Genomic DNA, 14,782 nt, shown 5'->3' on the forward strand with positions numbered 1-14,782 from the left:
CCCATGGCATTCTTCTTTGGGCTAATTTAAACTGCTAGACCATTTTCTTCTGTTTTCCCTAAGAAAGTACTAGACTGGACCATTAAGAACCCTGTCCACTCCTTGTTTACTTGGCCATTTTCAATGCATACTGAGCTGGATTTGATCGTTAGAGGACCTAAAGCATTGCTTACTTGTGACCACGTATTGCTTTGAATTTTGACGTTTTGAGTGTGTTGTTTTTTAAATTGTTTTTTTTTTATTTAGAGTTGCATTAAAATAATATTTTTTTTATTTATTAAGATTTATTCTTGACATCAAAATAATAAAAAATATAAAAAAATAATTTTAAATAAAAAAATTAAATTTTAAATGATCGCAATTCCAAACCAATACTAAAAACCATATTGTTGAGCTTTCATGAATGTTTTGGTTTTACTTTCCATAATAAAATTGCTCCAACTAAGAAAAAAGAAGGTAAAATCCAGTTAATCCAGCCAAACCTAATTGGTTAACTCTAAAATTTTTTATTTTAAATATGGAACAACAATATTATTTTTAAAAAATCTTATTGACCCAAATTGACATTAACTTCTTCATATATATATATATATATATATATATATGAAGTAAACTAAGCTCTAAAATCACTCTGTCAATGGCAAGCTGCCAAGAACCACAGAAGTGGTCATAAATATCTTAAATTAAGGGAGCTGAAAGAGAGAGTGGAATTAATCGAAAGGCTGCCTCAGCAAGAACCATAAAGCTATAAATTAACTAGCATCACACATCCATGACGTCCTCCATGGGATGAGATAAGGTCATGGAGCTTCTTCCACGTGGAAACTTCTTTGTGGTGCTAACGATGAGGCTAGCATCAAAAGAATTCCCACCTTCTTGTGGACAGAATAGTGTAATGCCATCACTTATCGTATCGAACGGTCAAATTCCGCTCATTATCAACTCCACTGATTTGTGACCGTAGGATTCGAGGGGACAAGTTGAAGCACTATATATAGGAAGTGACAGTAAAGCGAGTTCAGTATTGAAATCCTAGCAGAATATCACATTTATAGGGAGCACTGCATAGCTTATAAGCTTGTAAGAGATGGCTTCCTCCTCTATGATCTCATCGGCAGCCGTTGCCACCGTCAACCGCACCCCGGCACAAGCCAACATGGTGGCACCATTCAATGGTCTCAAGTCGACCGCAGCTTTCCCAGTCAGTACCAGAAAGGCTAATGACATTACTTCCATTGCAAGCAATGGTGGACGAGTTCAATGCATGCAGGTAACCTAATATAGACACCCTTCATACTTCGATATCAGTAGATTCAGTACAACTAGCACGCTTAATTTTATTTTACCAACTTGGCAATTAGTCTTCTGTGCTCACTGTTTTTTGTTGTTGTTGTTGTTTTGACCACAACAAAATGTTCATACATTTTAAATATAGGTGTGGCCACCAACTGGATTGAAGAAGTTCGAGACTCTCTCTTACCTTCCAGATCTCACGGAGGCGGAATTGGCCAAGGAAATTGATTACCTTCTTCGCTCGAAGTGGGTTCCTTGCTTGGAATTCGAGTTGGAGGTGATAAATCCAATCCCGTAATCACACAATTATCACTAATTATTGTTGTCATTATTACGAGGAGATGATTAATTAAGGACAGAGAGTAGAATTGGAGCCCTGCTTTGTGCTTTTTATCACTAGAGTACTAAATTAACTGCACCTATACTATCACATTGACCACATTATAATTATAAACACTAAATTGTCGTCTCATTTAACCAGATGCTTGAGTCTGACATGATTATTGAAAGAAGCTCAATCAAAATTATGAATGTATGAAAAAAGGAATTAGTCCATGCATGGTCGATTCAGTAATAACTAGATGGGAATCTTTAGCTGAACCTTGTAAGAACAGACTTATTTTTTCTTTTGTGAAATTAATTGCATATGTTGGATTATGCAGAAAGGTTGGGTCTACCGTGAGCACCACAGGTCACCAGGGTACTATGATGGACGCTACTGGACTATGTGGAAGCTACCCATGTTTGGATGCACTGAGGCATCTCAAGTGTTGGTTGAGCTTGAGGAGGCAAAGAAAGCTTACCCTAACTCCTTTATCCGTATAATCGGATTCGACAACGTCCGTCAAGTGCAGTGCATCAGCTTTATCGCCGCCAAGCCAAAAGCTGTCTAAGTCCCAAAACTTGATGTCTCCCTAGCTATGTCTGTTAGGGGTGGTTTGTTTAAATTGTACTTAGACCTTGGCAAAATGCTTTACCTATTCCTTTTTTATTGGGTTTTTGGAGATGAATATTATTCTACTTTGTTTTTGTTTTTAGCTTCTGGATTCGGATGCTGAATCGGGCGAGAATTGTTGAATAAAAAGTAGATTATTTTAAAATCCGGATGATCCATGCTCGTGAAAAATGCTTTATTTTTACTGGCAGCTTTGGTTTTCATGCATCTAGTGTTAATTTGATTTCAAGTACCCTTGAAAGAATGGTTCTTGCATGTGGCTAGCTATAATTAGTCTTCAAAAGAGTATGGAATGAAATTGTTTACTATATAATTATCTTGGTTTTTAACCTTGGAGCAGGTTATGTATCCCTTAATCCTCCAAGGCACATGGATAATGTCATTAATTAGGCTTTGGACACAAGATTAATGTTCTTAATGAAGAATTCCAACGTGATTTATTCGCAATCCTTGGTTAGACTCCCTGCCCAGTGCCTAAGAGCCAACTTGTCCAAGAAAAGACCATTTTTAGCTTACAATCACTTTGAAGCAGAAGAATGACTCTCATGACTACAAATGGAGTTCAAATATGGTAACCTAACTGCATTAAGAGTTCGATTTAAAATTGGCTACACACACACACACACACACACACACACACACATGCTCCTTGATGTTCATCATCAGCCTGTAATTATCTTTCTATTTTAAATCCAGATAACAGCGATTGAAAGGGCACAGAACACACAACTCCCAACTCTTTTAGGCATAAAACCATAGCAGCAAATGGAGAAATATTCAGACTCAGCTTCATTGATTGGTTTTAATTACTAGAACTCTAATCTAAGCTCATTAATGGACCTGAAATTTACAAATTTGATTGAGCATTTGAGCTACTAGCTCAGTGTATACTACGTACCTTTCATATGAAAATGTCATATCCATCATGAAATTTAAGCACCTTGTATATATTGTATGTATATATAGGCATTCCATATCAGCTAGGGTCCCCAAGTGCTTAACACCGACCCAGAGGAACATAACAGCCTGAAATTACAAAGTCTATGGACTAGTATACTCCTTGTTTTTGTTTTTTGGATCTCGAACTTCAGAAAATAATTTTCTTGTTTAGAAATGGATAAAATATTCAAACGAATTAATCAATCAATCAGCTAAGCTAGAGACAATGTGCGTGATAAACGTAAAAAGGTAAAAACAAATCCCATTTTCTCAGCCCCAAGTTGAGCGGACAGTGTTTTCCCAGAATCTTTCATTAGAGTACTATCCATATGGTTCAGTCATTTTTCTTTTTTTCTTTTAAAAAACTTGCATGGTTTCAGTCATTGATAGCTACACTTGTGGACATGCCATAAATAAGATAAGCTGAAGGTAGAGAGATAAGAAGTGTTCCTTTCTTTCATTTTAGTTGCTTCCATTTTGTGTTTAAAATCTCAATGTCAATGAAGGTGCTTTTCACCATATAGAATTAAGATGACACATAGATTTGAGGTTTTTTTTTTTTTGTGCTGGAAGAAATAAATATAAAAGAGATAGAAACGTGTGTAGCAGTTAAATAAATGAAAACAAAAATATAAAAACAGATTTATTTCTTTCATAATTTTAAAATAAATTTATATTCTTTTGAAACATGATATTTTTTTAGTAAATTGAGATGGTATCCAAAGCTACATATAAGAAGAACAATTTTATGTCTCGTGTATTAGAAGGTAAAAAATATAAACCAAAGTATGGTTCTATAACTAAATAATTTCATTATAGATATACTATTTTTTTTAATTCTTTATTAAAAAATAATATAAATTATATTTTAAAATCTCACTTAACAATTTAAATTTTTGAATTGAGATAGTTTTTTCATATGGTGTGTGTTAAAAAATAATATATAAAAATTATATCTTAAAACATCATTTAAGAGTTTAAATTTTTTAGTTGAGATGACTATTTAGTATATAGTTTTTTTTTTTAAAAAAAACCATAGATGTTCTTCGAGCTAAAAAATTAGTTTGTAAGATTTGTTTTTTCTTTTTTAATTTGTAGAAATTACCATAACTATGTTTGTTTTTTTCCTTCTAATTTATATTGTAAGATATGCCAATTAATTGTCAAGAATCTCTTTCGCATAAAACTAGAAAAAGAAATGCAAGATTTCAAATTTATGCTTATGGTCACAATGCTAAATCAGGTCATTGTCATGCCAACGGTTGAATGTTACAATAACTTCCAATTTTGATGTTTGTCTTTTACAATTTTGGTTGATTAATTATTATAGAATAATCTAAGCCACTGCTTCAAGATGTTCCTCATGAGGCTCCAATCATTATTTTACACGCAATCTCTTACCATCATAATCATAAGAATAAAGCTTTTATTTTTATGGGGTAATGGATGCCAATTGGGCTCTTTCTTACTTCTCTCATGGGTTAGACTCATTTGTTGTGGCTCTCAATTGGGTTCTTTCTAGCTCTTGTCTTGGGTTTTTCGAAGAAGAGACCAAAAAGGAGTAATAATTTCTCAACTTTGAACTATATTAAAATTATTTTTATTTGGAAAAAGAAAAACTTCATGATATTAATGTGATTGATTTGGTACACCTGCACCATGTAATATAATTGAATTGATTCACATGAGCATCTAATAATTTCTTACCTCATGCAACCAGTTTTTGTCCATTAGCATGAATTATGGTCAAAACAAGAATTTTTCTTAAAAGATTTAGAACCGCGATAAGAATTGAACTCTTAATTATTACAAATTAATATAATATCATGTTAAATAGCCATTTTAATTAAAAAAATTAAGGTATTGTTCGACACGTCATATAGATATGATTTTATATTTTTTTTAATAAGAATTACTCATATTTCTTAGTATAATGAAAAATACTATAAAATAATAAATATTATGTTTTCCTTGTATAGATTTATCTTATGTAGTAGATTACACCATAACACATATATACTATCCTAATCTTATAAATAGCAGAGGGAGCTACCTAATTAGTCCTCTCTTTAAATTATCACAAACTTTGTTTCAATTCTTAATAATTAATTTTATTTTATAAATCTAAAATCTTAAATAACACAAAATGCATTACTATTCTCATCTTTTGGCTGCCGAAGAAGAAAGCAAAAAAGCATTGGTTGTCACAAAGCATGATCGAAGGAGATGGAAAAGACATATGAAAATCTCGAAGAAGATGTTGTAGCCACTTAACCTCGGTGGCAGTAAGGGCCAATGCCCGATATTTAGATTCATAATTGGATTGAGAACCATTGGTTGCTTCTTGGAACTCTAGGACATTAGATCACCATCGAAATAAACGGCATAACCAAAAACTGATCGACATGTATCTAGACACTCAGCCCAGTCGGAATTTGAATAAGCAATGAGTTCTCTAGATGAAGATGGAGTGAAAGATAAACCAAACCAAAGAGTCCCCTTAACATAATATAGTATCCTTTTAACAACCTGAAAAATGAGAAATAGATGGCTTATGCATGAACTGAATGGCAACACTTACAACGTAAGCAATATCAGGATGAAAGATTGTAAGATATTGAAGGGCATCTACGAGCGACTCGTAGAGGCGTGATCATCAAAATCAGAACTAGTTGTGGAAAGATGTTGAGCGACTACCATAAGAGTACCCACCGACTTGGAGTCAATTAGCTGTGCATGCTGTAAGATCTCATGCTCATACATAACTTGGCTAAGAGAAAGACCAATAGATGTGCGATGAGCTTCCAAGCCCAAAAAATAGTTCAAGGATCCAAGGTCTTTGGTCATAAATTCACGAGTTAGCTTGCCAACAAATGCATTGAGGAGTGCTAAATGGCTGCCAGTCATGACAATGTTGTCAACATAGAGTAATAAATAGATTAAGTCAGCACTCTTGGATAGAACAAATAAACAGAAGGACATGGGAGTGAAAAAGCATTGTTAAACTATTTTAAGTTATATGTCGATGTTTGCACTCAGCACGACCATTTTGGGCTAGTGTATAAGGACATGATATTTGATGATAAATGCCACAGTTTAGTAAATGATCCTGAAAATTATGATTTGTAAATTCAGTGCCTCCATCACTTTGAAATACTTTGATTTTAACTGGAAACTGATTTTCCATAAATTTTTGAAATTGAAGAAAACTACAGAAAAAAACTAATTCAAACTTTAAAGGATAAAGCCATGTAAATCGGGAATGATCATCAATAAAAATGACATAATATTTATAACCCAAATTGGATGGAATAGGAGATGGACCCCATAAATAACAATGAATAATATCTAAAACATGAGATGCTTGTTTGTCATTATGTTGAAATGGTAGTCTATGACTTTTTACGAGTTAAAAACTAGAGCAAATAATAGGAGTAGGAAGCAAAGAAGTCACATATAATATACACTTTTTTATTCAAAGGAGAAATAATAAAGTGAGACACTTGGCCCAAACGAGCATGCCAAACATCAAATGAAGCTCGAGGATAATTATTAGAGAAAATAGAAATTAAGGATTAATATCCACGCTCAAGCACATAAAGGCCATTATCACACTGCCCGGTTGCCACCTCCTTTCTTATGACTTGATTCTGTATAATAAAGTGGTCATTAGTAAAAGTGATAGAAAAAAGGAAATCATAGGTAAGTTTATTGATTGAAATCAGATTTTTGGTTAAGCCAAGCACAACTAAGACATCTTTTAAAGTAATGGAGGGGGTGGGAGAGAGGGTACCAATGTTATAAATGAGAAGAGAGGCACCATTACTGACAATAACACAATCCTTACTAGTGTATGTACCAGTCTTGCCCAACTGAGCAGTATCATTAATCATATGTGCAGTGGCTCCAGTGTCTGTATACCAATCAAAGGCTTGATTATTATTAAGGTTGCATGAGGTAAAAGCCTCCACAAGGTTGGCAGCATTTGAGGAATGGGAGTAGCGGTCATGACAAGAAGAGGTGTAATGCCATTCCTCACAACAAATCTGACAATGAATAGAGCGGTTTTGTTGATGACAACCACCACGATGGCTACGACTCCAACAAGAAGCAAAACCACCCCATGAGCAGAGAAAGATTTGTTACTATGATAGGCAGTGAAGGCGGCAAAAATGGGTCCCATGGAAGGCAGCTCCAATGATTTAATAAAATTTTCATAACTCTTCGTCATGGGAACAATCTTAGTAAAAGAAGGGATATGAAAGAGATAGTTGTGTACTAGAAAAGGTGGAGAAAATAGATTCAAGTCCACGTAAATACTAGTGTATTTTGTCGAGATCATCTATGGAGCGACCCGTGGCAGCAAGTTGGTCACAAACGAATTTGAACTCACATGAATATTCAACAACAGATCGAGCATCTTTCTTTATGTGCTGCAATTCATCTTTTAAATGCATCTCACGGGTTTGAAACGATGGCTGAAAATGGTCTCCGAAATGGACCAAATGGTATGTAACACCCTCAAATTATAATGTCATGAAATTTCAAACATTTCTTTACCCTCAAATTATAAGATTATGAGATTTTTTTTTAAATTTCGACAGATTTTCCTTTGTTTTCTGATGTTACCAAGTTATCGACTAGACTTCATTTAATCATAATACTCAAAACTTCCACTTTGATCCAACCATCCTGGATCATATCCCATCTCATCAAATAATATTTCATATAACTATACTTTATTGTATTTTCTCAACCTTACATCATTAACAAATAACACATTAACTACAAACAATTATAAACTCAAAAGATTCATATTGAACTAATTATTACATTAACATGCATCCATCTTTTAAACATGCATGATTATAATTACTAAATATTCTTTTTGAATAGTTTAATAATATTAGTTCCTTACTCATACATTTTAAATGTATAAGTACCAAAAGCAAACATCTTTATGATATATATATATATATATATATATATATAATACAAAATACATATAAAGCAAATATATTACATCCCACAAAATAAACAGATTAAAACACAAAGCTCATATTTAACGCTCCGCATCACCTCGTAAAAAACCTATATACATAACATTAATAGGAAATAAGGCAGATAACACATTAAAGATGATAAAACTATTATGTTCACAAGTCTTCAAAATATATCAAATTATCTTTCATCACCAACTTACTATATATCAACATTAATAACCCATTCATAATTTATTAATCCTATACTTATAAGACCTATGTAACCAACACTCATTGCTTAATTTTTAATTTGGTAATTCATAATTTTACTTCAAACCCGGCTAACCCTCTTAAATAGCCAACAATCAAACCGGTAATTCCATACGAATTACCCAACTTCTAGTTATTCTCTATAAATAGCCAACAATCAAACTGGCAATTCCATACGAATTACCCAACATCCGACTATTCTCTATCAATAGCCAAAATAACCGGTAATTCCATACTAACCGGTAATTCATACTAATCAATCGGCAATTCTATACTAACCGGTAATTCATACTAACCGGTAATTCCATACTAACTACCCGACATCCCAATTATAATACCAACAGTTTCTTCTTTTGCTTCTTCCATATCAACATGTCATAAACAACTCATAACTAATAATGAAACTTTGAATTTTAAAAGAAAGTGATGAATCACCTACCATCTGTTCGTGATGGCCCAGCTCCTCCTGCCTGATGCCCTGCTCCCAGTACAACTCTTGAATCAATCAGATTGCACTATATTATTAATCCATTATTATTTCTCCTACGTGCCTAAATTTGAAGCACGTAATATCTTTGATTTAATTGGGGTTTACACCAAAATTTTCATTCATTTGTCACCTCATTTTCAACATATAGTTTTAATCAATTTTCTTCTTTTAACTCACTTAAAGAATTCTCTCATGAACTTTTCCTATCATTTATTTATTCCTTCTTTTCACATTCTTTTGATATTTCTTCACTTGTTCATATTTTGAATACTTCAAATAAGATAAAGAACATCATTTCTCAAACATAAAAAAATCAAAACCTCATTCCTATATTTCCTCATCCTTAATTACAAGTTGTTTTCTTCAAAATTATTCAATTTCTTTCTTAATTACTACTTACATTCACTATTTCTATACTATTCTACCTCAATTCCATCATGTTTACTATTTTTCTATAAATTCCCAAATTCTCATAAGAACAATAATTTAAAAAAAATCAAGATTATGAGAAATTAAATCAAATTTAATTGTCATTGTTTGATAACTTATTCAAATAAACCCAAAAACACTTCATTCAAGTAAGAATCTAAACTTTTCATGCTTACCAATCTAAGTTCTCCCAAATTTTATTCTCCTCCTAGTATGGCTAGCCCTCCTTACCTTTCTTATATCTTCCTCCACTTGATTCTTCCTTAATTTAATGTTCCAAGTCTTTCAATCTTAAAAGTTTCAAAGCTCTCTCTTACTTTTTCTTGTTTTTCTTTTAATTTCTCACGTTTTTCTCTTATTCTTTTTTCACATTTGTTACTGCCCAGTCGGCAGTTCATAACAGAAAAGGGGCTGCCTTGTTTTATTTTTATTGGCAAATTATCATTTTACCCTTAATGAGTCTTTTTGCTTCCATTTGACGGTCCTTATTATTTGCTAGCACTACCGAGCTTCGTTCATCCTAAAATTTTAACCAAATTTTATTCAATATATTTTAAGGTTCCGTATAAAATTTCAACTTAATCTAATGGTTAGATTTAAAATTACGTCCAATAACGTAAAACTAGTCAAATTGTGATTTTTCGTCAAATTTCTTTGAAAATTTTGAAATTTTAACCCAAGCTAAGGAATCATATTAGAAGGCTCCATGAAAATTTTCAGAATTTTTTTGATAACCTGATCGAGAGTTACAATTTTTTTTCCTTTTGTTTTACATCAAACTAGTTAATGTATAATTTTTCGCCCAGAGGTTTTACACCTTATGCGAAAAGGTGAGGCCAAGAAGAATAGACATGGCTTCTTCAGTCAATGAAGCAAGGAGGAGGCTTAGTACAAGTTGATCGGTCTGCTGCCATTTAACAAATGCTGGATTGAGAGTGGTAGAGTCATCAAAACTGATAATTGCAAAAGGAGATTTAATGTAGCCATCAACATATCCAAGAAGATGTTGGCACTATAGCAATGACAATACTTGACTACGCCATATGAGAAAGTTGGAATTGGAAAATGATAACTTGATGGTCAAGAGATGGAGTATGATGTTGAAAGACAAGGTAGGGGATGGAGTTCAAAGGCCATTTAGATTGAGCGAGGTGAATCCTTAGAATGGCTCTAATACCATAAGAAGGTTTGTAAACCATCGCAATTTATTGTCTGGTGGTGCACATCTTATTTATAGATAATGTTAAGTAATATTACAGCATGTAATTAATTTACAAAGTCAATGTATCAATCTATAGCCATTGTCTTTAATAAAGAGATTGCTTAGAATCATGCTATTGTCTATAATCAAGGGATTGCCTAGAATCATGGGATTGGGTTTTGATAAAAGGTATAACATGATTTGAGGAGGATCTTGTGGATCCTTCTATAACTGTAATAGAGAGTTTAGCTTGCTTATATATATATATATATATATATATATATATATATATATATATATATATATATATATTATCAATCACAAGAAGAGTTGAGAATAATTAGGAGGCTTAACCTTTGGTTTAGCCAATCCTTTTCTATTTATATGTGTAGGGCAATATACAATAGTTAAGGTAAATATTACAACATTAGAGTAGTGCATATAATATTTCATATATAGTATACATTCTATAAAATACCTCCTCAAGCCGAGGGTGGAGGATCGACCCGAAACTTGATACGAAAAACAGTAAACAAAGTAGTAGAAAGTGGCTTAATAAAGACATCTGCAAGTTGATCCCAGAGGAAATAAAACAAATCTGAATCTCCTTCTTTGCAACTATATCTTGTACAAAATGATAATCAACCTCAACATGTTTTGTGCGAGCATGGAAAACAGGATTCACAGATAAATAAGTAGTACCAAGATTATCACACTAAATGATAGGAGTAGAAACAGATGAAATCTGAAGATCTGTTAATAAATACTGAAGCCAAATAACCTCAGCAGTGTCGTCTATTAAGGTTTTGTACTCAACTTTAATAGAGGAGCGAGCAACTGTATGTTGCTTATCTGATTTCCAAGAAATCGGCGTCTGATAAAAAAAACACTAGATAACCACCTATAGATTTTCGTTCATCAATACTACCTGCCCAATCTACATTTGTAAAGCTATGCAATGCAAAAGAAAAACTACGAGTAATATGTAGGTCATGTGTTGTCGTACCCTTAAGATAATGCAAAATGCATTTAACAGCAACGCAATAAGTTTGTAGGAGCATGCATAAACTGACAAACTTTGTTAATAACAAAGCACATATCTGGTCTCATAAAAGTGAGATATTGAAGGGCACCCATAATTTGACAAAAACATGTAGCATCAGAAAACAAAGGATCTGATAGTATGATAACTTTAGAGGAAGAGATAAGAGTATCAACAAGTTTGCAAGATATCATATCAGCCCATGTGAGGATGTCAAATGTATATTTATGATGTTGTAGCATAAGACCCATGCCAATAGACTGAACCTCAATACCCAAAAAATAATAAACAGTACCCAAGCTGTGAAGCTTAAATTCTGAGCTCAATAACTGTATGAGGTGTTTAAGCATAAGAGAGTTGCTACTCGTAAACAGAATATCATCAATATAGATTAGGAGATAAAAAATATCAGTACCAATAGAGAAGATAAATAATGAGGTATTAACCTTGGAGGCGTGAAAACCAATTAATAGCATAAAGTCATTCAGATGAGTGTACCAAACCCATGGAGCCTATTTTAAACCATATAGAGACTTATGTAATCTACACACGTGAGAGGGGAGAGCAGAATCAACAAAATATGGAGGTTGTTTCATGTAGACCTTTTTGTTAAGAACTCCATTGAGAAATATATTATGGATATCAAGCTGATGAATTTTCTAATCACACAAAACCGCAATGGAGAAGATTAATCTGACGATCACCTGCTTGATAATAAGACTAAAGGTTACAGAGTAATTAATACCTTCTTCCTGAGTGAAACCTCTAGCAACTAGACGCGTCTTATTCCTCTCAATGCTGCCATCAACTCTGTGTTTAATTCTGTACATCCACCGCCTACCAACAACATTCATCAAAGGATGAAAAGGCACCAAAGGTCCAAGTTTTGTTAGCGCGTAAGACCTAAATTTCCTCGTGCATAACACTATGCCAAGACTCATATCTATTAGCATTAGTAAAAGCAATTGGTTCACGAGTAGGAGGAGATTCTACCCGACTGATGGGAGCAGCAGTGGCGGTGGTAGTTGTTGATGACAGTGTTGTCTTTGGCTGCCTAGGACGAAGGATCACGTGATGTTGACGAGCAGTTGGTCAAGGGGGAGAAAAGCATGTGCCTATAAGTTATTGGATATTGTGTTCCCATAATGTGCAGAGGAACGACAGAAACATTCGATGAGGAGTCATTGACGTGTTTTGCAAGCAAAGGCTACTGCTGCTGTGGAAGAACACCACTAGCAGCAGCTTATAGATGGCTGGCCGGCTGGGCTGCACCACCGGTGTTGAGGGAGAAGTCGGCGACAACAACAGTAGAATCCATTTAGGAGAGGAAGAGAAAAAAATCGACTGTAAGGGGGAGAGGGAGAGAAGAGTTTTGATGACAGAAGACTCTGATTCCAAGTTGAGAATACTTATGAGGCTTAACTTTTGGTTTAGTCAATCATTTTCTATTTATATCAATTATTTTCTATTTATATCAATCATTTTCTATTTATATGTATATGGCAATATACAATAGTTAAGGTAAAGATTATAACACTAGAATAGTACCTATAATATTTCCTATATAATATTAAACTATAACTAAAAGGAGTGAGTGTTTTACTGTGGACTGCACTATGCAGTCAACAGTAAAACACTGACTCCTTCCTTAGGTCGGTTTTTTTTTTAAAAGGTTATCTAAGTTTTTTTAGCTGTTTTTTATGCTTTTTGGGATTTTTTTTTGCTTTTTTCTTTATTTTTTAATTAATTTTTTTCGTTTAGTTAAGTTTGTTAATATTAAATTTCTTTCTATTTAGTTATTAGACTTTCATGACACATATCTCGAGTTTCACAGGTTAACCTGGTTTCACGGGTGAACCCAGTTAATTCCGGGTTGACCCGTCAATTTTTTATTATTATTATTTTCATAAATAATTTTTTTTAATTTAGTTTGTTAATGTTAATTTTTTTTTATTTAGTTATCAGATTTTCATGACACAAATACTGGGTTTAACAGATTAACATAGTTTGACGAGTTAACCCGGAATTTTTTTTCTTTTTAATTAATTTTTTTTGTTTAGTTCAGTTTGTTAATATTCACTTTTTTTTATTTAGTTACCAGACATTCATGACACAGATCCTGGGTTTAACGGGTTAACTTGGTTTGACGAGTTAACATGAATTTTATTTTATTTTTTGCTTTTTTTTTTCTTTTTAATTATTTTTTTCGTTTCATTTAGTTTAGTTTGTTAATGTTAAATTTCTTTCTATTTAGTTTTTTTTCTTCTTAGAGGTTACACTGATTCCTTCTTTAGGCGTGTTTTTTTTTATAGGTTATCTAAGTTTTTTTAGCTGGTTTTTTATGTTTTTTGGGATTTTTTTTTTGCTTTTTTTTAATTAATTTTTTTTGTTTAGTTTAATTTGTTAATGTTAAATTTCTTTCTATTTAGTTATTAGACTTTCATGACACATATCCCGAGTTTCACGGGTTAACCTGGTTTCACGAGTGAACCCAGTTAATTCCGGGTTGACTCGTCAATTTTTTTTTATTATTATTTTCATAAATATTTTTGTTTAATTTAGTTTGTTAATGTTAAATTTTTTTATTTAGTTATCAGACTTTCATGACACAAATACTGAGTTTAACAGATTAACATGGTTTGATGAGTTAACCCGGATTTTTTTTCTTTTTAATTAATTTTTTTGTTTAGTTCAGTTTGTTAATATTCACTTTTTTTTATTTAGTTACCAGACATTCATGACACAGATCCCGAGTTTAACGGGTTAACTTGGTTTGACGAGTTAACATAAATTTTATTTTATTTTTTGCTTTTTTTTTTCTTTTTAATTATTTTTTCGTTTCGTTTCATTTAGTTTGTTAATGTTAAATTTCTTTCTATTTAGTTTTTTTTCTTCTTAGAGGTTTTTTTTCTTTTATTTTTTCTTTTTAATTAATTTTGTTTATTAATATTAAATTTTTTTCTAAGTAGTTCTCGACTGATGACTTTAGTTTTTTTTTTATGCCTTTGACTGTTAACTGCACAGTGCAGTCCACTGTGAAAAGGCTGATGCTTTTTTTTAATTAATTTTTTTTGTTTAATTTAAATTGTTAATGTTAAATTTTTTTCTATTTAGTTATCAAACTTTCATTGCACGGATTCTGGGTTTGACAGGTTAACCTGGTTTGACGAATTAGCCCAGT

The 14,782-nt window shown here is 32.5% G+C and overlaps 1 protein-coding gene across 1 annotated transcript; it reads left to right on the forward strand.

Annotated features, from left to right (window-relative positions):
* Positions 1–1,005: 1,005 nt before the first annotated feature.
* Positions 1,006–2,393, forward strand: LOC133699595 (ribulose bisphosphate carboxylase small subunit, chloroplastic-like). Its single transcript, XM_062122896.1, has 3 exons — positions 1,006–1,270; positions 1,436–1,570; positions 1,956–2,393. Exons 1-3 carry the CDS (start codon positions 1,088–1,090, stop codon positions 2,184–2,186), a joined length of 549 nt encoding a protein of 182 aa, XP_061978880.1. The 5' UTR covers positions 1,006–1,087; the 3' UTR covers positions 2,187–2,393.
* The last annotated feature ends 12,389 nt before the right edge of the window (positions 2,394–14,782 follow it).

The sequence above is a fragment of the Populus nigra genome, chromosome 7 (genome assembly GCF_951802175.1).
Source record: "Populus nigra chromosome 7, ddPopNigr1.1, whole genome shotgun sequence".
In the NCBI taxonomy this organism is placed as follows: domain Eukaryota; kingdom Viridiplantae; phylum Streptophyta; class Magnoliopsida; order Malpighiales; family Salicaceae; genus Populus; species Populus nigra.